Source organism: Psammomys obesus, unplaced genomic scaffold (genome assembly GCF_907164565.1).
Source record: "Psammomys obesus unplaced genomic scaffold, mPsaObe1.curated_primary_1811, whole genome shotgun sequence".
NCBI classification, from domain to species: Eukaryota; Metazoa; Chordata; class Mammalia; order Rodentia; family Muridae; genus Psammomys; species Psammomys obesus.
This window is the reverse complement of record NW_026585686.1, coordinates 1,458,536-1,482,774: the sequence shown is the minus strand read 5'-3', so window position 1 is coordinate 1,482,774 and position 24,239 is coordinate 1,458,536. Positions and strand designations below refer to the sequence as shown.

Genomic DNA, 24,239 nt, shown 5'->3' with positions numbered 1-24,239 from the left:
TCACAGGCATTCCCACTGATTAACAGGAGAGTGTGAGGTCCCTGTGCTGACCCCCATCACTGTGGAAAGAGATGTTGGCTGTTACGTTACGGGTAATGATTTTTAGAAGAAACTGAAAATACGGATCCCAGGTACCACCTGCATGAGTAATTTTGAAAATTCCCAAGACACCTGGCAGTCTGAGCTACTTGCATTATCACACCTTTCCAGGGAGCCCTCAGATCACAGCAGCGCCAATCTGCAATAAATGATAAGCCTTGAAAATGCTACTTTGTTTTTCTAAAGCACCCTTGGAAACCTAAGTTTAAGAGGCAGGAGATATTTTTAAGCATTTAATTTCTTTTTTAAGAAGAGATTTAAACATACAGTCGCTTCTATCACATTTCCTCTTTCCATCCTTTACTTAGTCACTGAATGGGAATTGCAGAAATCAGGTCCTGAGAACTCTACTGGGTTTAGGGAAGGCAGCTCTGGGAAGAAATACATCAGACCTGAGTTCTAAAATGCAAAAAAGATGACTTTAACACAGTATGGTGATATTCAAACTATAAGCTGAGGAAATAAGAACAGAGCCTGTATTTTACAGATCCTGTGTCTGTTTTTCATTCTCCACATCATCCATCCATTCATCTGTCCATCCATCTGTCAATCCACTGATCCATCCATTGATCCATCCCTCTACCCACCCACCCAATCATTCTTATATGCATGGATGTAGTTTTCTTACATGAATTTCCTTACCCATGGATATACTTAGGCCACATCCAAAACAAAGACAATTAAGACTTTCTTTCTTAAGAAGAGGGAAATATCAGGCTAAATGAAATCAGAGCCGAGAGCAGAAAAAAAGTCGCTTTATGGTGCCTTGCCAGGCATGGCCACTCACACTTTAATCCCAGTACTCAGAGGAAGAGGCAGGTGGATCTCTGAGTTCGAGGCGAGCATGGTCTACAAAGCGAGTTCCAGGACAGCCAGGGCTATATAGCAAGATCCTGCCTCAATGTAAAATAAAAAGCAGGCACAATTTACACCAGGGAGCTCTTTAGCTAGAGCCTGGACTTTGCTGAGTGTACCTGCAGGGTTTAGATGCATCATAGCAGCAAGGACGGCATTACAGGTGTGTGGCCAACGGCCATCACGTGGGTGTTGTCTAGATTGGCCAAACTGAAACGCAGCTAGGAGGTATCCTCGACTCTTCAGTTCTGGGGCTCGGCAAGCTCTCTACAGACTGGCAAAATTAAGATATAAAGATCCGTGCTTCGGGAAATTATCCACACTGGATATTTGGGGGGGCCGGCAAACTCATGGCAGCTCCGATCTACTTCTCTGTGCAGCACTGGGACAACGGAAGAAGAGAATCCAAGCTGAAGTGTGCGACAGGCCGTGTCCTCTGTGGTTGCATACACTAGCATGCAGAAAGTCCTCTGCTGCACAGGGCTTGTGTTGAAGAGCATCTTTTATATGCTCTTCTCAGCCATAGGTCATGGAACGTTTGTGCTGGAGAAAGTTCTGAGCCAAGGTTGCCAAGGTTAGCTCACTGGCAACTCAGGGTTTTTAATATAGCATCTCAATTAAGGAGACGCGCTAAGCTCTCAGGAGCATACCAGCAATGAGTGTGCTTCATGGGCTTAGGATTCCTAAGAATGAAGCTGGGACGCACACTTGTCCTGGAATGTGATAAAAATACAACCTAGAAAGACACAAAACTAAGAAAACGGAGGCACTGAGCCATTTCTGCAAGTCTGCGCCAAGAGGCCTGAGTGCAAATCTTGTTTTATTTTTACCCTGGAGCTGTAACCCTGATTCCACCAATCACCCAGTCTTCCTGGTCAGGTAACCTCAGCCTTCTCTATAGCACGCCCCTTTCCTGTTTTTCTATGGCCAGTGTTTGTCATAGCTTTTCAATTCTGGCTCAGACATAGCTCCAAACTCCAGCCACGCTTTACCCTATAACCAATACTTGGTCAAAAGCCTTGTCACCTGTACTACTTAATAGCCACCGAAAAGGACTTTTCTAAGTATTACCGACTTTAATGAATCCCTGTGAGGTGCTCACTGCCTGTCAAGAACTGCTTAAAGAACAACCGAGCCTCACCTTAACGTTGTAAGATAAGCATTTTAAAGGAAAATTACCGTTTCACAGATAAGAAATGTGGAGAGCAGAGAGGTTTGCTACTTGGTTCTAGGCCACACATTTGGCGAGGAAAGGACTGGGATTCGGATTCCAGTGGCCTGCCAAGATTGCTTGTTGAATGACTAAGGAATACCCATCTTCATCACTGTCATCATCATCATCACGAATTGGAGGATGAGTTTGAACTTCTGATTCTTTTGCTTCCACCTCCCAAAGGCTGGGATTACGGGTATCCCCTTTTTGAGGTGTTGGCGGTGGAAGCCAGGGCTCTGTACATGCTAGGCAAGCACTCTACTTACTGGGCTACATCTAACCCATTATTACTTTTGTTGCTGTTACTCTATTTTTTTTTTTGACCAGGCAACACAATTAGTCGGTTCAAGATGCAAAACGCACAGAAAGGAACATATTGGGAAGTCTCTGGAGGTAACCAACATGGCCCAACAAAGGCTTCCCTGTGGCAGCCTTCCTTTTCCCTTCAGCGCATCAGACAGTGTTCCATCCTATCTCACAATCTAGGATACGCTTTGGCACAGCGCCTTTTCACTTCACAACACACACCGAGGATCGTTCCAAGCCTGTATAGGAGAGCTTTCTCTTTAAAGACTACAGATGGTCTATATTGGGCACGAGTGGCACCCCTCCCCCGCGCTCCACAAAGGGCTAGACAGTAAATATTTCAGGCTTTGGGGTCCATATGGTCCCTGTTCCATATGCTCCTGCTTCCCTTTTCACAAAAACATTTTGAAAAATGTATAAACCATCCTAGCCTTTTGGGTCAGATAGACACAGCCAATAGGCCACACGGGGCCTATGGGCCCCCAGCATGCTAATCCCCAAGCTTCTGGGTTCTTGACTCACTCTTCCGTGTCTGCTCTTTTTCTATTCCTTCCTCCCCCTTATTTTTGTGGTACCTGGCATGGAACCCACGGCCTGTGCCTGCTGTGCAACTGTTCTACTACCGACCTACATCTACAACAAGCCACCTGGTCACTCCTTGAACAAGATAAGCTCTCTTCCTAAAAAACATCCAAAAGTTGCCATTGCTCCCTAAATCCTTCTAGGCTCCTTGCTCTCAAGATGTGGACAGCATGTTTCTCGACACACACTTATCTCTCTGTCTTGGTCTATTCCAGTACCCTTAGCTCCATTACTGGCCCCCTTCCCCCCCTAGGACCTCTCTGCCTCTCTACTGCCCTAAGTGCAGTCTGATGCAGCCTTGGGGACGTTCTGGTAGTGCCAGTCACCTCTGATGTCCACTGGCTTGTTGCCGCCCAAGAAGAACCCACATTCCACCATCTAAAGGCCAGCCTCCCTGTTCTGCTGTCTCCTTCTCTTGGCTTCTTCTGTGTCCAACCATGCCAAACTCATTTTTGCCTCCTGCTGCTGTGCCTTTGGCTGCTCCTGCCACAGGTTCACACTCAATCTGAAGGGGCACTCTTCAGCGAGGCTGTCCAGAGGGCTCTGCATTCTCCTGTGCCATTATCCTCCTTTGCTCTCTGTGTCCCTGTGGCCAACAGCCTCAGCTCTGCTGGTACATGTGGACAGCTCAGCGCCCAGTACATTGTCTGGCCCCCATGAACACTGAGAGCTTTCTGAGGTGATGGATGGGTGAAGAACCTCAAGCCATTTTACACTTCCTGGGTACTTTTCCTTAGCTATTTTTTTTAGTCTCCAGATCTACCATCTTGCTCAGCAATCACTAAACATAAGTTTTTGGAAATCTGCACAGGTTGCCATTTCATTTCTTTCTTTTTTTTTTTTTTTCTGAGCGACAAATTCCTACCATCCATTATGCCCGGCTCAAATGTTATGTGTTCTACAGAGTTTTCATATCTTCCCCAGCGAGGATCCATTTATTTATTTTTTTGGCATGCTCCCAGAGCACTGTGCACAGAAACCTCCATGATCACTCTGGGCCATGATCAGCTACCAAATGTTTGTTGGCTGACTTATTTATATCCCTAATAGTCCTCCAAATCTATGCCTATACAGGACCTTTTCACTCTCCTACAAGGAATCCTTCAAGGAAGGGGTGAATGACGTCTAAGCAGCAAGTTTGGGCAGATGAGGTAAGTAGCAGAGCAAGCAGCTCTATGCCAAAGGCACATTTAGCTTTCACCATAGCATCACTGAGGCGGTCTTTTCAGGATTTGTGCTTTAAAGTGGAGGAGGTGGGAGTGAGTGCCCGCTCAGGCTGGCAACTCGCCCGTGGCTTTGGGATGCACCAGCAGGTCACCCTGTAACCAGCTGTAGTGATGGCTTTTTGACAGCCCTGCTGCTCTCCAGTCGAGCAGCACAGCACACAAATCCGCCCATCTCCCTGGGGCGGAGAGACTTCAGAGAGACTTTCGCTCCCCGGCAGCAAGGTCCTCTTTTGAAGGGACACAGATGTCCCCTGGCCAGCCAGATGGAGTGACATGGTGATGAGGTATCCCTCTGCACACCTGTGACTGTGCCAGCCCCAAGGGCAGCCAGCTGTCCTTGGGGGCCTGCCTCCTGCCACCACATGCTGCTTATCCATGTGGACATAAGCTGCTCTGCCAGATCACTGCTGAGATGATGGGGTGGCAGCCCAGGGCTCTGGGTGAGAAGGTGGAAGTCAGAGGACACAAGGGCAGAGAGAGCTGAGCTCTCCTCAGATAAATGGAGAGACTCTCCTAATTTACTCTCAGAGATGACGGGCAACAAGGAAGAAGTAACACGCTTTTCCCAGGGGGCAGAATGCCCCCGTTGCAGAGAGTGTCCTCATATAAAGGAAGGAGGTGTGTTCTCTTCGTGCGTCCTGTGTAACAGCTCATTGAGAAAATTCTGGGACAAGGCTGGCTTGCCTGAGAGGCAGTCTCAGCTCACTCCTTGCAGCGAGGTAACCCAGTTAACCATTTCATCTCATCCAGCCTGGCTTCCTCAACTGCACAGCGGAGGTGCCGATGCCTGAGCCTTATGGTGTTTGACAAATGCTAGGTGTTATTACTTGTAGGAAGAACAGTTCATTGGTTGTGGTTCAACTGTAGGCGGGACCGAAGAGTATTGATTTCAACCACAGAGATAAAAGATCTCATGAAGGGGTGACGACTGTGCGTTTTCTGTTACTTCGCACTGAATTTAGAAACATAGCCACCAAGCGTTATCATATATTAGCACGTATGTGCCTTTTTTTGCCCCATACTTGTATATACCTGCCCTCCCTTTCACCCTTGCGTAGAGAATCTGTGAGTTCACTCGATGTACACAGAGGTTGCCCCTCTGAGTCCTGGGAAAGACACATACACGAATCAGCCCTCCCTTGGTGTCCACCCGACTGGGAGCCGGGCCACCAAGCAACGTGTACTGTCATGCTCAGCCATCCTACCGGGGCATCTGCGGCTTCGATGCTGTGGGAGAGGTTTCCATTCTGCACAGGTTCCGAGGCTTCACTCGATGGTGTCATTTCGACCTCTGTGCTCGTGCTGTTGGGGAGCTCAATTTTTTCTACGGCACAATGTGAACACAGAGAAAACAATCAGAATCAATGGGTATAAAGGGCCATGTTATAATGAACTTCTAAAAAGGTGATCAGAAGGTGAGGAGAAGGCATCTGAGACCCAAAGCTGGTGTTAAGCACTGGCAAAGGGTTTTCACCATTCACCCAGTACTGCCTACTGTGCTGTCCCTTCCCTTTCCATAGCTCTGGCTTCTACTAGAGGTCCTATGTGACAGACCATTCGAGGACACAGATATATATTTTTAGACATTTAGATACAGACTGTGAGCTATGTGGCTCACCCCTGTAATTGTACCCCCATGCAAGGGACACTGGCTAGGGTAACATGTTCTAGGCTATACTCTGCCATGACTGTGTTGCCATCTTTGAAAGGCCCCTTTTCCTCTAGGTTGGGACACCTCCTTTATGAACCTTTATGAAGGTTCATTGTGGCTAACGGCCAGCCAGGGTCCACTGCTTTCAGCTCTAATAGTCTCAGTCTTAAACTGCCAGTGCTGGGAGAGGAGGAGGGAGGCAGAGGAAAGAAGGACTTGGCCACCTGTCTCTTCTTACAATCCTGAGAACACTCATAGCACATTCTGCACTGAGTGTCCTGTTCCAAGAAAAGCAAGAAGGAGCTGAGACAAGGAACACGGCCCAAGTCTGTGACACTCCTGAGAGCGTGAGCTAAAGAGAAACTACAAATGCAAATGCACTCATGTTTTTCTAAGACAGGAGAAGAGGCTCGAAGATCCTCATCAGGCCTTGGGACTCTGTAATGCTGGGAACCAGATGGACTTGTGTTTTTATTCTCACTCTACAGCTTATGCTGTATGTCCTTCAGCGAGTGCCTCAACCTCTGTTGCACTCAGTTTCTTCACCTGGAGAAGCTAGGTGGTGCTAACAGCGCCACTACTGCCATTAATGCTACTGCTGCTACCACTGTCCCACCTGCAGAGAGGCCGGGAAGTACATGTAAAACACCCAGAAAAGAGCCCAGGCAAGCCAGAAATGAAGGGTATGAACCTCTTTCACTGTAATTGCTTTTTTTTTTTTTTAAATAAAGTAAATTTTTATTTTATGTGTATCAGTGTGAAGGTGTCAAATCTCTTGGAATTGGAGTTACAGAGAGTTGTGAGCTGCCATGTGGGTGCTGGGAGTTGAACCTGGGTCGTTTGGAAGAACAGACAGTGCTCTCAATCACTGAGCCATCTCTCCAGCCCCGCAACCTCTTTTTGAAAGCTATTTTTCCAGGGCTAAGAGAAGCACCTCTAGGTGACCAGTGCTCAGGGTCCATTAGGTTCAACTGGAACTTAAGTTGGAGTGAAACAGAAAGCCTCCCATTGACACTGAAAAGATTGCTCAGCAGTTAAGAACATTCACTGCTCTTTCAGAGAACTGGGTCCAGTTCCCAGCATCCATATTGGGCAGATCCCAACTGTCCTTAACCACAGATCAAGGTGTTTCAATGCTCTGTTCTGGGCAACATGGGCACAGGTGGATACATAAAAATAAACATAAATCTTTACAATAAAGCAAGAAAAAGAAAGGCTCCTGTTGGCATCAACTCTGTTCAGGGTCAGTAGGGAATGCTTGTGTGGTGTTGAGTCAGGCGTTAGGGTTGGTGGCTGGACAGCAATCGGCTGAGCGGTGCTAGATGTGAGCAATCACAGGATGCTCATGGAAAAACAGAAGTCCCCCCCCCCAGCAATTTCAGAAAGACCAAATATTTCTGTCATTAGTGCATAATAAGATAGAGCCTAAGATATCAGCACTTGGTAGGTAGATGCAGGAGGATTGTCATAAGTTCAAGGCCAGGCTGGGTTATATAGCGAGGACCCTATTATGGCCCCCAACAAAAAGAACTCCACAGAAATGTTTGGTTTGAAGCACTCAAATACTGCATATCCTAGGGAAGTGCTCATGGATTCAGTTGTGGTATCCTGAGGCACAAGTGCAGATAGGGAAAGTGTAGGAATATGGGCTTCCCTGATCCAACCAACCATCATTAATAGTGTCAGTGGTGTGGGATGCTCTGCTGTCAGTAGCCATGCCAGAGTATGTCCGTTTCATTCAGTTATTTGAACTATAACATACTAAGCACATGGGGGACAAAAAGCCCTTCAGATCTTAGGAACAGATCTCTGAGGCCAAACTTGATTCCAGAATCACAGGGTACAGGGATCCAAAAGGGTTTTTAGATGCTCCAGGGTAGACACAGACAAATAAAACCTACCTCCCAGGCATGGCCTCTAAACTGAGTGTGCTTTTGAACCACAGTCTTTATTGTCACACAAAAGATGAAAATAATCCCGAGGTTAGTTTGGAAAGCATAGATTTTCGATACACACTCCTTTTGTTACCCCATCAGCAGGACGTTCCTTGGATTTATATATTGTGGATGATTAAATGTAAGCCTACAGTCATCAGTCTGCAAAAGGAGGTCTGGGAATGAACCTAGCCACACAAACCTGCTGTTCCATGCTACTTCATCCCACAAAAGAAAAATCAACAAGCAGAGTAGGAAAAGTAGCCCTTGTAACTGAACCAAAAAAAATCACATGCAGAGTTTAACCAGGCAATAACTTTTCTTGTTGACTTTACATTACAAAACCAAAACTCTGCTCATTATGAAAAATGTGCCCAGGTTCAGGGAAAGAGAGAGGATCAGACAAAAACCTGATAACCCATAACCTAGTCCTAGTTAACATTTGAACTGATTCCTGTCCACTTTCTCCATAAATACTCAGTTGACTCTTGACGGTTCTTTGGCTGAAATGTTGCCTGGGCTAGAATTCAGGCTGGTAGGAGAGGCAGGAGCTTGTCTATGGAGTATTTTGAGGGCAAAACTGTTGAGATTTGTCTGTAGATAATTTTAGTCACTTGGGCAATAGCTTCGTTTACAGCATGGATCCAGATTAGGTTAAATTTAGTCTGAATTTAGAATCGGGAGCTATATTATAGTTACAGACAGGAGAAAGGGAACATGATGCCCCAAGTTAAAATAAGACGCCTGAATGTCACAATCTGGTCACACAGGAGTTCTAGAAAAGTCAGCCAAGATAGACCTAGGCTGATTTTGCCTAACTTTATTTTTTTGGGCCTGTGGATATGTGTGTGGTGTGAATACGTGTGTACGTGTGTTCACATGTCTGTGTGTCGTACATGTGTATGAAAGCCAAAGGCTGATATTCACTTTATTTATTGAGGCAAGGTCTCGTGAGGGAACCCAGAGTTTGCTAGCCTAGCTGGCTATCTTGCCTTAGGGAATATTCTTACCCTGGCTCCTGCGTGCTGAGGTTATGGTGGGGTCACCATGTAGGTGCTGGGATCTGGACTTAGGTCCCCAGACTTACGCAGCAAGCACTGTATCTGCTGATACATCTCCCCAGTCCTGATGCTGCTGGAATTCTTAGGAAAGAGGAGATGATATGGATTTAAAAGGACTCTGTTGGGGTGAGTGAGTGGTTATTTGGGTGTGGGGGTGGTGCTGTGTCACAGCCATACAGTCTGATCGCCAGTCAAATGGATAGAGCCAGGAATCTCACCTCTGGCTAAACGTTAATGACTCGGGTATGTCTCTCTCTCTCTCTTTTGTGGCTTTCTGAAGCCTGTCTCCCGTCAGAATACCTGATGATCTGGTTACAATTACTATGCCCTGGGGACGCCCCTTATGTTATTGGAGACATACATGTGCTTTCCTGCCCTGTCCCAGGGAGAGAAGGGCTCATTTCATTTTTCAGAAAGGGCTTGAACTGGCAGGGGGGTCAGGGTTTCCCCACACAGGTCTGTCTGTTTCCCCCTCTCCTGCAGTCCCTCCAGGGAAGGACAAAGGATAAGCATCTCTCACTCACCCACGTGATTGGCAGCCCCATTCTGCCTCTCATTCTCATCCACTTGGCATTTCTTCTTGGCGATCTTGTGGAGGATTGAAGCTTTTTCTCTGAACCTCCCTGAAGCAACAGAAAGTGGCAGGAAAGGCAGAGAGTGAGGAGGAAGGATTGCCAAAGTAGGTGTGCGGCCTCTCTGCTGACGCTGCACTACAGCGGCAACCACACATTCCGGCCAACCCAAATGCCCTTCAACCTACACGGAGGGAACTTTCTTACCTTGGTGGATGCTCCAGTCCGGTTCTCTCTCTGAGAGCTGCAAGTTGCTGGGCCACGAGGAGAGGTGTGACATGGACCTCTTCCTTCCCTCCCAGGTACTCACAAAATGAACGAGAACACCAAGCACCCCCCACACCACCCCTACCTTCGAGACCCCAAATGAAGACCCACAGCTGCTTTGGGAATTAAATGCTCATCCCAGATCTGTTTTGGACAATGGCTGGGGAGGAAAGCCAGGCCCAGCAGTCCTTCGGCTTGACTTTGGTTTTCAAGCATTTGTCATGATTGCAGCTTCCAAAGGAGCCAGGGACAGACATCACAGCTCTCCAGATAAGCTGAGTCAGCTGCAATTAAAGCATCAAGGCGGCGACTGATTCCATTTGGGGATTTAGGGCAAAGAATGATCAACCGAGCATGTTGGTGATGAGACACTTTGGGAAAGGTGCTGGAAAAAAAATACCATGCTCAAAGCAATCACTGTAAACAGCTGTGCCACAAGTGTAGCGCCTCATGTCTCCCTCATTATTGACACAATTAATGGGTAAATGCATGCGACAAGCACACAAAATTGGCATGCAAAGTGAAGCGATTAGGGACACGAAGCACATGTTTCTTTTTAAATCTTTGATTTTCTTCCTTGGGAATATTCAAGGTACAAAAGATGCTCATTTTAAACCGATTTCTGCCTAGATTCCAGCACAATGTGTTCCTTAACAATACCCTCAGCCCCACAATTTCCTACTGGGCTTTTTTGTTGGCTGTGTTACCTAGCAGCATATTACCGGGGGGTCTTATTCTACCTTTCAAGTTAGAAGAAAATGAGATGAAAAGATTTCCCTTGGAGACTACCTCCTCCAAGGCTGGGCATGGTGGGTGAGCACCCACAGCTCTCCTTTCCCCATGTATGGGAATCATGGCAGCCCACAATGATGACTTCTACCATGGGCTCAGAGCAACAGAATATGTGAATGCCTACGTGAAGGTGATGCAGGATGGCGTCATTTCTGCTCACAGCATCATTAGCCACTACCCTAAACATTTCCTTCCTTCCTTCCTTCCTTCCTTCCTTCCTTCCTTCCTTCCTTCCTTCCTTCCTTCCTTCCTTCCCTCCTTCTTTCTCTCTCTCTTTCTTTCTTTTAGTGTTTTGAGAACATTATAAGCTCCCGAATTTAAATTTACCTTCTGTTTTAATCCATTGTATTTAAAAAAAATTCCCTAGTTGGGAGGCCATATGTATGCTGTGACACACATGTGGAGATAAGAGGATACCTCATGGGAATGAGTTTTCTCTTTCTACCATGTCCTGGGGATTGAAGTCAGGTTGACAGGTTTGGTGGTCAGCCCTTTATCCACGAAGCCATCTTGCCAACCCCTACCTAAATTTCTTACCATTCAAAGGTGTCACTCTAGGCAATGAGTTTCCTGCACAACTGTGCTCCCAAAGGCATCAGGGGGCAACGAGAAACAGAAGGTATGGTCAGAATGTGGCTTGTACTGTGTGATAGCTAATTTTGATGGTCAGCTTGGTTGGCTAAGTGATATCCCCCGCTTCTGGTGTCTGAGTGCATTTTAGAATTCTTGCCTTCTCAGTGCTCTGCTTCACTGATGGATTAGACACGTAAGGAGGCCAACAGAGGTGGTGGGAACTGTGGCCGACAAGGTGTCATTGGAAGAGTACATGACTCTGGAGGGATATCTAGGTCCTAGCCCTTTCCTGTCACTTCTCTTTGCTTCCTGGCACTACAAAGTGAGCAGCCTTTGCCACAGGTTTCACTGTCACGATGTTCTGTCTTCCCTGGGATCCAGGCAAAGGATCCAGGTGATGGAGAACCCAAGCTCTAAAACCAGGAGCCAAAATAAATCTTAGCTCATTTTAAGTTGTTTTTCCACAGAACTTCGTCACTGTGATGGAGAACGGACTAACTCAGATGTTGTAAGGGATGAAAAGGAAGGATGAGGGGATGGGTAGGTGCTCATCCTGGAAGGCGATTTGAACTTCTCTGTTTTTATTTAATCTCCATGGTAAACTGGGGGAAGAACAGGGGGGAAGAAAAGACATTCTGGGGACTGGGAAAAGGAGGAGGTGAAAGGAAGCATGGAAAGGGAGAGAAAATTAGAAACATAAAGGAGGTAGGTAGGGGTGCAACTGCCTGGAGGTAGTCCACCAGGTGCCAGGCACTTCCTGGCTGCCCAGTGTTCTTCTTTGAGCACTAGACAGGGAAGAGGGTGTCCGTTAGGGCCTTGCAACCTTACGCCAAAAGGGGTTACTTTTCACGGAAGACAATTCAAAGGAGTCCCCAAATCATGTGTTTTGCACCCAGGAGAGGCAGAAGGGGCTTCTGCAACTTCACTGGCGTTTCTGCTAACAAAAATCTTCCTGTTATGGTAGGGATCCACCTTTGAGCTGATATCACTTTGTATGTCCATGAAATAAAGAGATCAACTACATTGCTTCGAAACTGTGTATAACACAGTGACAAAGTAGAAAAGGCTGCAGAAGAAGCAAGCCAGTGTGGACCAACCCAGCCCAGTTACTGCCCTCAAGTCACAAATCACAGCAGAGAAGATGCACAGGAAAGCAGCTCTCATGGATTGTTCATGCTTGCAAGATTCCTTCCATGGCTTATATACGCGCCAGGGAGGAATGATTTAAAAATGGACTCCCAACATGTCTGGCGGAAGCCACTCAGGTTGCCACAAAGCATCTGTCAACAGAGAGTTGGAAATACCTGGTGTAGTTTTCCCAAATTCTGCAGGAACTATGGCAGATACAAAGGGGAGTGATGGTGTTGGGGTGGAGTGGGGTGTTATGGCTCTTAATCATGTGAGCATCAGTGAGGGTTTTATTTGCGTGTCACTGTTTTCTTTCCTGCAGCAAGTCTTCTAGTTTTCTGTGCTATTAAAAGATGGTCCTTTTCTCTTGGGGCATGGGCCGAGCAAATCACTCAAGGTTGGGCAAGGAATTCTTCAATTCCTTTCCTTCGCATCCTTCCCCTGTCTTAAGTCCTACTGTTCTGACCTGGGCACTATCTCATTCTGAGGGCTGACGATGGCAGGCACCCTTTTCTGAGAGGATTTTGCCTTGAAGTTTAGGTTTTATCGAGGCCCACCTTCAGTGCTCAGTACACACACTCTTGAGGGTGGAAGGCAGAGCCCGACAAAGGAAGGCATGCTCAGTTCAGCTTGTTGGATTGGCGCTCGAGTTTCAGGGAATCCTCTAAAAATCACCTCTACGTGTAAGGCCCACGTTTAGGTGGGGGCACGGAGAATGGGCGTAAGAAACAACCATGCTGCTTTGTGTCTGGCAAGAAAGAATCAAGACACCTTTGATTGCTTTTCAAGGTGAGCCACAGAGTGATTTTTCAGTCCGATTCAAAGCAGCTTTAAAAATATCCCTGCTGTGGTGCAAACCCTGAAGGTGTTTGTCTTTTTATACAGCTACAGATATTTGTATACTTAGAAGCCCCGGAAATAGAAAACTCGGCTGGGATCGTGAGGCACCTACGTCAAACCTGGCACACAGTTTTAGTAGAGTTTAGTTTGATCTGAAATGTGCAAGCGTACCAGCTGAGTGTCCTCACAGGAGGGTGCATTGAGGGGGTGGTCAGAAAGCTCGGAAGGAAAAGATGGGAGCTGAGAGCTTCCTGGGAATGAGGAATGAACTGGGGAAAAACAGCCACGCAAACCCCAGGCTGGATCACTCCGAGGCAAACCTCAAGCTCTACTGTGAGATAACCTCAAGGTTATCAGGTTTACCGGGGAGGTAAACCTGGCTTCTGTCCTGCCATTAAATGATTGAAACAGCGCCCCCTTGAAATCCCTTCACATTTTCCCCAGAAAGCCTGTCAGAGGCAAGAGCCAAAAGGAACCCTTTGGGCTTGTGACCAGATTAGGTCCAGCCTGTCACAGCCTGAGCACCAGGATTGCAGGAAAAAAAAAATGGAGCAAAAGAGACAGCTGTGAAGGGAGCCAGCCACTTGGAGAGAGAGAGAGAGGAAAAAAAAAGAGGGGGGTTTGAAACTTGAAAATAAGTCTTTTCAAGTCTATTTCTGTGTTTTCAATTCTGTCTTTTCTGTCTCTTTCTTTGAAGTCCAGGGCTTGGCAGGCGGCTTCGAAAGCCAAAGGTCACCTGAGCTCCTGTCCCCACACCACCTGTCTATTGCTTCTTTGTCTTTCCTTATGAAAGCTCAGACGGATCAAGCAGACAGGCCCTCCTCATTCTGACAAGGCTTTGCAGGAACCGAGGGGTGCCCTGGGTCACCCTAAGCACCTCCTTCTCCTATGCCATCCATCAGCAAGTCAGCCGTTTCTATTTTCACATTACGTCAGCCCACTTCTCCCTCCAGCCTTCACTTCCTGATTCCCACCAACTGCTCTCCACAAGAGCAGTTCAGCCAGCTGGTGTGTCCTGTCCCTTCTCCCCTTACCTCTCTGTCACCCTAGCACCGCCAGGGATGGATAAATTAGGTCATGTTAATCCTTTCTAGGGTGAACAGTCTGCAGAGTATCTCCAGATCAAACTGAAGATCCAGGTCCTTACAGCTGCCTGCAGGGTCCCATCACCCTGACCCTGTGCTCAACCCCCCTGCTCCACCCAGGGTTACTCCCCACCTCTGTTTTCTAAGAACACTGTGCAACCTTCCACTCTGGACCATGACACTGGCTGGCCTGCTCTGTGCAAAGCTCTCCCCTCAGAAACCAGGGGCTCACTGTCACATCTCCTAGCATCTTCTCAGATGTCACCGTTTCATACCCTGGCTTCCCTGAGCACCTCCTCTCTACCATTTCCTACCCCCCAACTTCTGTCCTCTAAAGTGGCTATTTCCATTATTGTTATTACCGCTGTTGATGTACTGTTTTCCACTGGTGGAAAAGCAGGGTGGGGGCAGGGATTTTTACCATTGTTCCTCCTTGCTCCACTCTCACCACCCAGTAGAGCTCAATAAACCTCGAGCTCATCATCTGGAGGCAAGTAGATAAGGTTAGACTTCCTTCCCATTGGCCATAATCTACACTTAGTCTTCTTAGAACCTTTCAAGCTTATGGCTGTGGTGGAATGGAGAGATCTCCCAAGCCGATAACTTTCTAGTGATAATTAGGAGATAACTGGAATATAGTGAATACTTGTAGTCCAGGGATGAAAGGCACAGGCCAGACCATTTGTACTCCCGCCCTGTGAATTTCCAGGGCCAATCCAAAAGAGTGCTCAGGATGGAAGAGGAGGTTTGGGGAGTGTTGTGAAGACCAGGGGAGAGAAGGTTGGGTCCTTGCTCCTCCTTTTCTACGTGGATCCTCATTTCTGAGGGGCTACCCTGAAGGCTCTGGGTTGGGACTCACCCTGACTTCAGAATCATTGGTTGGTCCCATGGCACTTGTCCACCAGTCAGTCCTGGCCACATACCCATTTTCACCACTAGAGGGTAGACTTCACCGAGAAGGCGTCTTCGCCCAGCCATCTTCTGTCCCTCAGTGATGCCCAGCTTGAGGGATGGAGAGACGGCTCAGTGGTTAAAAGCAACAATGCCAGGCTCATCAGGCTCACAGTGCACGGAACTCTCCCTAAAAGCGCAAGCTGCTCTTGGAAATCTTACGCAAACCTGCGCTATGATTTTGGTAGTGTTTGGAATGTTCGCCGGGCGCCCCAGAGCCATCAAAGCCTGGATTAGTTACAAGCTGCACTAACTGTAGAGGCCTTCCAGATGTCAAGTGTGTGTCGTGCACACGAGGTATGTGTGAATGCGCATGTGTTCTGTGTGATTCAATGTGTGTGTGCACGAGCATGTACGCGTTTGTGCCTGTCTGTGTGTGTGAGCTCAGGGAATAAAAGTGAATGGCCCCTTGGCACAGAGACCACCTAGCAGCTAGGATGGACAAATGCATCATTCCACAAACTCCGTGAAACAGTAATTTTTAAAGATCGGGCCTGGCTTGATTTTTATTCTTTAAAAATAAAAAGTTAGGGGCTGGAGAGGTGGCTCAGAGGTTAAGAGCACTGGCTGCTCTTCCAGAGGTCCTGAGTTCAAATCCCAGAAACCACATGGTGGCTCATGACCCATTCATAATGGGATCTGGTTCCCTCCGCTAGTGTGCATGAAAACAAAGCACTATACATAAAATAAATAAGGAAATAAAAAAAATCTTAAAAAATAAAAACTTAGATACTTTTTAAAATTTAAAGACAATAATTTTATCTTAAACAAAGCACAGGATTTTGATTCACCCCTGAATCTGTTTTTGAAATACAGCCTCCAGGTTATATCCCTCACTCTGAGAATACTCATCATGTACACCCTCTATTATATACTACATTGATATTAATGAAATTCAATTATTATTGTAAACTGTCTTAGTTAGTTGTGACTGAACGTCACAGTGACCAACACAATTCACCTGTCAGTACATTTACAGGTATGGCCATATGAGTAGCTCTGTAATGAATGAGAATGCATACATTTGTCCAATATGAATTTAATATGTTATATCCCTGAGCTAGTTTCCTGTAAACACACTGAAAAATGTTTCCAACATTTTACAAATGTTGGTATTTAAATACTGGCATTTTTGCTCTTAATGTTTCCAGTTTACAGACTTTTCTCTCACAGACGTTGTATCATCTTCACTTTTCAGTCTTTGCCTCCTCTCTTAAGTTCAAGGTCATGACACAGTCCCTGTGGGACCTTCAGTTTCTGCTGGCATTGCCCTCTCACCTTCCCCTTGCAGGCATCCCACTTGGAAGACCTGGCTGTGCTGGTGCCTGTGTCGTGACCTCTGCGCCCGGTGTCTGTCAACATTGCTCGGTGAACCTGCCCTTGGTTATTTTGTGCCTCCATATGACCCGATTTTTCTGTAGCATTTCACTTCCTTTATCCCATCCTCAAAATCATCTTTAATTTTTCAAAACCTCCTGGGACCTCTTCAAATGTCAGTAACCCTCAGAGCTCCTCCTGGCCCTTCTCCCCCATTCTATCTTCTCCCTAGAGGACCCAACTGCTTGCTACCTGAATGCCCACAAGTCCTGAAGCCCAGATCCCTGTTCTCCAGAAGGCTGACTGACACCTGCACTCAGGAGTGTCTCTGACAAACTCAAGTGTTCCAAATGTCATGTGTCATCCTTCTTCCTGGGAGTCTGCTCTTCCACCTGTGCAAACCATTGCTGAGGTCTACACTATAGCTTCCTGCCCCCTGGAGGACAGTATCTTAGCTCTCTCTCCAGGGCTAACACCCCATCAATGCCAAGACTTTTTGACTCTACCTTTGAATCTTGTATGCTAAGGCCCGTAGCATCTTCCTTGGATTCCAGTTTCCCTGGTGTCTCCTGCATCTCCATTCATCTTCCACATGGCTCCCAATGCTCCAGAAACTAAGTGCTTTCTCTTACTCTGCCAGACTCCATCGTGGGCATCCTAGCCATCAGGGATCTCCTTCTATGACAGCACATTGCTTTATGTCCTGTTGGGAGTGTTCATCAGAGACCCTTCAAGACATTTTCCTCTCCCTAGCTGGAATTTGGGCATCAAGCACAGGACTGTCCCCCAGTGCTAGCCTTGTTCTAACATTAGAGGCTGGTGAATATGGTTTCGTTACTATAAACAACAGAAAAGGGGTTGGCAGGGAGGACATTGGATTGTTGTTTCAAACCCAATTCTGAGTTTATTTTAAGAGGAAAAGCCCAAAGGCACATGGCAGAAGCCTCAGGGTACTGCGTGCATAAGCTCACACTTTTGGTAGATTTCCAAAGTTTAGCAACATTAACAGATCATGTTGTCGTCTGAAAAGTGATATCTAACGAAATGCAGGGGGAAATTTGAAGTTAACAAGAGAAAGGCCCTGTGGCAGGTCTACCACAACGTTTCAGGTGAACTAGGACCCCTGGAGAGGCCTAGTGGGAACTTTCTCTGTTTCAGGAATTTTATTCTGTGACCATTTCCAGCTCTCAGGGAAACAGGTCTCAATGAAGCCTGATTCTTGGATTTGGGTTTCTGAGTTAGGTGGGCTGTAGATGGACCCTTTAAAATTTTTCTTGGTTTCCATCTCCTAGGTCCTTGGTGAGAGCTGAGAGAGTAATGGATAAAGAGAGAGTACTGACAAAATGGGCTACACATCCGACCAGGGGCTTGTCAGCATTTAACCCAAGTATTTTCTAACAGCTGGTGTGACATCTTGCTCCAGGCTGCTCATTAAGGCTTGGACCTGGACTTCGTCTCTGCATATTGGTTGTAAGAACCCAGAAACTAACAAAATTCTCTTTCTGCTGATGTAACATAAAAGACGTTAGATTTGCTAAAATTTAACTTGGCAGTAGTTAGTATTTTGTGGCTTTTTTTTCTTTTGTATAATTTGTTGTTACATGTATTTTCTGTGTATAAGAGTTGGCACTTAATTTGAATTCCTGGTTTTTCTGGTTTTGTTTTTCTGTTTTTCATTCCCCTCCACTTTACACTGCAGTCTGGTACCTGAAAATATCATGGATTTGCAGAAGAAATGCCAGCCCAGGCTGGAACTCCTTAACTCAAGGCATAGAGGCCCATGACTGAAATGAGACAATTCAGTTCATCTTATCATTAATCACAGGAGATTATCCATGCTTAACTGAACATGCCAGCTTCCTTTGGGAATGGTTTTTTCTTTATTTCCTTCCTCCCCTTCTTCATTCTTTCCTTCTTTCCTTTCTCTCATTTATTTATGAGCACAGGCGTTTCGCCTGCATGTCTGTTTATACACCATGTGCGCGTGGGGCCCATTTCAGCCGGAAGAGGGCATCAGGTCCGCTGGGCTGGGAGTTACAGATGGTAGTGAGCCACCATGAGAACTGAACACAGGTCCTCTGGAAGACCAGCCAGAGCACTTAACTGCTGAGCCATCTCCCCAACCCTCTTTCTCTCTTTTCAGAGAAAGACAGAGCTCTTTGTGTTTTGGAAGAATAATTAATTTAGAATAACAGTATTCTGGTTTGACTGACGAAGGCAAGGCAACCTAACATCCTGAGTTCTAGGGATGTCAGAAACAGACAGGGTGCAGCATCCACAATTTGCCTTCTGCTGCCATTTAACACCTTCTGCATATGCAGAGCGGCAAAATCAGCCTGAGCTTGCCAAGTCTGATCTTTCTGCTTTTACTGCTGACAGTTTAGATCAGGAAAATAAGATGCAATGCATTTGAGCAGCAGATGTATTCTCATAGGAAGAACTCCCTGGTCCCAGTCTTCAGTAGGATGGCAGCTTTGCCCACAGGGCTGGCTGGTCTCTCTGACAGACCCAGTGCCCGGCACGAGCTGCTTAGTTTGGTTATGCACGTTTGCTGTTTGTCTTCTTAAGATCCAGTCCCAGGGAGACACTTGCCAGAATACATCCCTGAAGAAGTCATGGTGAGTTCAGACATTTGTTTTCTGGACAAAGCCCAGCCTTCCAGAAAGCATCTGTTCAAGTGCCCCAAAATTCCTTGGACATGGAAAGTTGGCCTGGATGGATTTAACCATGAACTGGAATGAATGAAACGTAACACAGTACTGGAAATGGTGTCTGTGCATGGGCTCTTGCCTCGGTCACTGGAAGGTGGAGAGGGTAACGGTGCTGTGCACAGCGGTGCGACAGCCTCCCTCACGGGAATGTAGAGAGGTAGCTGCAATGTGCTTTTCAGACTTTCTGTGAGGATGTCAGGAGGCCTGGACCGAAACTAGGGAACTGGATAGCCTGTGTAGAGGGATGGTCTTGTTACTTAACTGTGAGGGCAACCACTTTCAACCAGAGCTGTTCTTTGGCTTTAACTCAACTCTGCTAAAAATTCAGGTCTCTAAAACAAGAAGGTAGCTCCGTTACAATGTCTATTTGCTTTGCAATGGAGTCAGGAAACATCTCACTTCAAAGGGATGATTTAAATCTTGCCTTTGAGGCTCTCCTGGGCACTGTAGATAGGAACATAAATTGGTGAGGCCACACCACACACATGTAGCCAATGGGCTGAGTTTTCTTTATATGGGTCGCCTGGCGGGTGGGTGGGGCAGGGCTGTTTCTAACGTGGACTCTACTGCCTGCTTTTGGATCACTTCCACCTGGCAGGGCTGCCTTGTCTGGCCTCAGGGGATGAACATATGCTCAGTCCTGACGTGACTTGTTGTGCTGGGGAAGGTTGATATGGGGAGAGGGGGAATGCTCATGTTCTAGGGGGAAAAGGAGAAGAATGGGGAAAAGGGGAAAGAGGGAACTCAGAGGAAGGGAGGGAGGGGGCACCCTTGGGATGTAAAGAAAAGAGAAAATAAAAATAAACTGAAAAAATTGGTGAGGCCATTACTCTGAAAGTGTCATGTGTATGCACACTCTTTGATCTAGCCTATCTGTTAGAGAATATTTGTATTATGTATATGCATCTACCTGTGGGTTGTGGCCTCCTTGGGGACTGAATGACCCTTTCCCAGGGGTCACCTAAGACCACCAGAAAACAAAGACATTTACATTATGATTCATGAGAGCAGAAAAATTTAAGTTATGTTTGGGGGTCACTATAAAATAAGGAACTGCATTAAAGGGTCGCTGCTTTAGCAAGGTTGAGAACTGTTGCCAGATAAGAAAATTATAGGGAAGAAAGGACACTCCTTGGCCTTCTCTTATGGAGTATCTCTTTTTACTTTTGTGTGCATCTAATGTTTTTATAAAAAATAGTTTTAATGAATTTAAAGTTAACTTGTGATTAACATTTCTACTCTGGTAAAAGTTTGGATTAGTAGTGAAAAGGGAATATAGCACCTTCTATTCTTTTAAAGGTCTAGCAGCTCTATTTGTGAACTGGACCAAACAATACTTAAGATTTTTACCTTAGGTGTGTGACCCAGGAGACACCCCAGCTTAACCAGTTACAAGACCAGGATTTTAGAAGCTGCTAGCCATCGAGTGATGTCATACTTCCTAAGGGACAGTCATGTATATAAGTGACGGGTATGGGTGTCCATCATCTGAACACTCTTTTCCAGAGGGGAGATTTGCACCTCTCTAAGCTAGGCCACCCTGCCTTTGGGTGTGTCTGAGAAGAAAGACTTTCCTAGGCTGGGCTGAATTTTCTCTTTGAGCTGAGGAAGGCTGATTCCTTTCCCTAGGCATGACACTACCACCAGCTGGTCCCCAAAGGACCTGAAGACTCCCTTCTGACAAGATAGACACTGCTTTCCCATGACAGATGGACCACGGGCTCATTCCAAGAAAGAGGTGAGCTGTTCCTCGAGATAAGCAACATCCTATCATCCCAGTAGGATGTCTGAATCCCTATCTCCAGACGGCTTTGAATGTTCCTAGCCTGACTCAACCTCCCGGCCCTGAAGGCAGCAAGCCTCCATCGTCCTTGACTTCTACTCAAGCTTTACTTTCTTTCTTCCATCGCAAGCACTATGTCCAGAAGCCCTCCTTCATCGGCAGCCTTTGAAACAACTTCCATTCCCTTCTTGCTGTTGGAGCATCCTCCTCAGCCAGTAACCCCACCTCCTCTACACCACAAAGCCCAACTCACTCCTCCTTTTAGTTTCCCTGTAGGTTTTAAACCTTTTCATCTGATTTTCTTTATTATTACTCCTGCTGTCAATGTAACAGGATCATGGCAAGAGCACACAGGAGAGCCCCACCCTCCTCAGCCCCTTCCTGCCACAGCCCACACCTTTCCAGCCACATTTCCCTTTCTGCCGCTTATCCCTCCACTGCCTTAAAGCTGATATCACTGACTCCTCACCACCTCCCAAACTGGCCTTTCTACCAATGTGATGCCCTGTTTTCACTGTCCTACTCATTGCTACCCCCATTGCTATCCATTTAGAATGCTGCCCCCTTTTAGAATGTGATCTTCCCTTGCTTTTTTGGGACAGCTTCTTCACCCGGTGGCCTTCCAACTTGGGCCGTCTCTTCCTTTGCAGATTCACAACTTTGGAGTCACTAACACCCAGTCTGCTGCCATCTTTTTCCATCTACAAGTTATTCAGTTGTATAACTTTAAAGAATATATGTATGACTTGCAAATTTACACCTATAGCTTTGTCTGACAGCTCTCCCAAGCTCAGCCTTTTAGAAAACCCTTCTCAGTGTCTCTGCTTGGTTGTCTCATGGAACTCCCAGTTGCCACAACTTGATTTCTCACACATAGCTTGCCTCCATCTCAACCTTCCTAACCCACTCATAGGCATCTGAAACGTGAGACTTCCCTGTCATGAGCCTTCAAGTTGCCTATCTATGTCTCTCTCTCCTGTTTTCAGAATCCTAATGGTTTATGACTTAATTATTAAGGGCAGTCATTCACCAAGTTTTTTTTTTTTTAAACTACATTTCCAGTTTGTCTTGAAACTTGCCATGTGCTAAGGCTTGCTTGTGTAATGCTAGGTTCATAGTTAGGAATGGTGGAGGAGAATTAAAATTGTAAAGATTTATTGACGTTCAGGGAAGGTTCCTTGAAATAAAAAGAAAATATGTATCTGAGGGGAAGAGTTGTGCTTATCTGATGGGGATGGCCTGTGCATGCCTGAGGGTGTGGGGTGGGGCTATGAATACACCAGGGAAAGTAGGGCTATGGAAGCATTCTGACCTTTTCCCTTTCTAGGGCCGTGGATGTGATCCTGGGGCTTCCGCAGGAGATATCTGGGACCTTGAGAAACCCTTAAGGCTCCTCATGGTGTTGAAGCAGCAGGTGGGTGGAAGGAGCTTGGGTTTTGAATTATTTTAGGGCTATCACATCTTCTAGGTCCTACACTTGAGAAAAAACAAACAAACAAACAAACAAACAAACAACAAAACGAACTTCTGCCTGATTAAATTATTGTTAATTTGGATTTTCTGCTCTTTATTGTTGAACCAAACCTGTCTAATAATACCAGTGTATATGACACGATCATACATATTCAAGCAATGATTAAAATGCATAGGAATGGCAACAGATAACCTAAGGACTCATCTCATCTCATTGCCATGGTTTTCCAGGATGCATTTGGGACATCGGAGAACACTGCTGAACAGTATTCCAAAACTCAGCTGTCTCTGAGAGAGAAGTGCGTTAGCTCACAGCAGCTAGAACACTGAACGGCTGCGTGAGGGCTTGGTGCTTTTGTTTCTTTGAAACAATGTGTTCTTTTTTTTTTTTTTTAATTTAGCCACTTATCTAGTTTATGACCCCATGATTCATGAAAGATATTAATAGCTTCTTAGTTAGGTAAAGGGGTTGTTAGTTGCCATGAAACAGGCTTTAAATTTCATCAGGAAAAGGTCTCCATAATTTTTGCTCTCTCTGCCACAACTTTTTCTATCTTTTACTTACACAAATGAACAATGACTGAATACTTTGGTGAAATCTTCTGTTCTGAAAATGGCTTTGTTAAGTGGCAATGATCTCAGGACAACACGATGCAGGCAGTTTTGGCCACAGAGTATGGCTTTCAATGATGTCAGTCAAGGTAACAGTCCAGCAACCTCCCGGTCTGTATAAAATGATGATCTCCAAGGAGCAAAAATGGATTACTTATGTATATTGCCTTTGCTTTAAATGTATTATATAAACCAAGGCTGGGGAGAGCACGTTATTTTGTGATTGAGTGCTTGCCTAGTATACTTGAGACATTGGGCTCAGACAGAAAAAAATATGTTGAGATAATTTTTCGCTTTTTCATTTTTTTTTTCATGGCAAGAAGCTTGTGCCACAGTGTGTATCTGGAGATCAGAGGGCAATTTGTGGGAATTGATGCTCTCTTTCCAACACATGGGTCCTAGCATGGCTCAAGACATCAGACTAGGCAGTAAGTGCCTTTACTTGCTGAGCCATCTCACTGTTTTTGAACTAGCTTTATATATTTGCTTTCGGAGAAATGTTAAGAAAAGAAGTCACAGTCAATGTATTGAGAATCTTCCGATGTGAGAATGATATGAAATCTGGGTGTATGCAAATAAGAAATAAACTATGGATTACTGACTTTACAGATCTGAAGTTGCTCTTCCATGGATATGCAGTGTTGTTTTCTGAGGAGACAAGGAGGTGGTATCTCCTCTTGCCCTCCCCTGCCCCTTCTCTGTCTCTGTCTCTCCTTCTCTCTCTCTCTCTCTCTCTGTATGTGTGTGTGAAGCTGAGGTCATGTAAAAACAATTAGGGTTATTCAGTTGAATTTCCATAAATGCCATTTTCTAAAAGCAAATACAGTCCCTGGGAAAAGCAAAACTTATGTCTGTAAAATACTTCCTATACAGTTATTATTGAGGGAACACATTGGTTAGATAGTTTATTATCATGGGAACAGAAGTGTAACTGTGGAGACAGTGTTTGATTGGGGTAGACGGGGGGCTTCCGGGCCCCTGCCTGCTCTAGGTTCCCAAAGCTGAAAGATGGATCCTGCTGCTCTCTCCAGACTTACTGTCTAACAGCCTTCACCTCTCATGTCTCCCACTAGCCAGAAGTTCTCAAGAAGACTGTCTTTGATAGCCACAGGTCCCAATCCTACCCTAGCACCACATCCATCCTCATGCTGATGAAGAGATGGCTTAGGCTGTTGCATCTGTTGTTGGGGTACTTTGTTACAGAGACA

At 46.0% G+C, this 24,239-nt stretch overlaps 1 protein-coding gene across 4 annotated transcripts in view; it reads right to left on the bottom strand.

Moving 5' to 3' along the window:
- The window catches only part of Slc24a2 (solute carrier family 24 member 2), a 237,682-nt gene that overhangs the window by 32,532 nt on the left and 180,911 nt on the right, over window positions 1–24,239 (bottom strand). For all 4 annotated transcript variants that reach the window (XM_055629528.1, XM_055629548.1, XM_055629556.1 and 1 more), the window contains 2 exons: window positions 9,452–9,550; window positions 5,487–5,605 (listed from right to left, as the gene is read on the bottom strand). In XM_055629528.1, coding sequence (XP_055485503.1) covers window positions 5,487–5,605; window positions 9,452–9,550 — 218 coding nt within the window. The remainder of the gene's footprint in view (window positions 1–5,486; window positions 5,606–9,451; window positions 9,551–24,239) is intronic.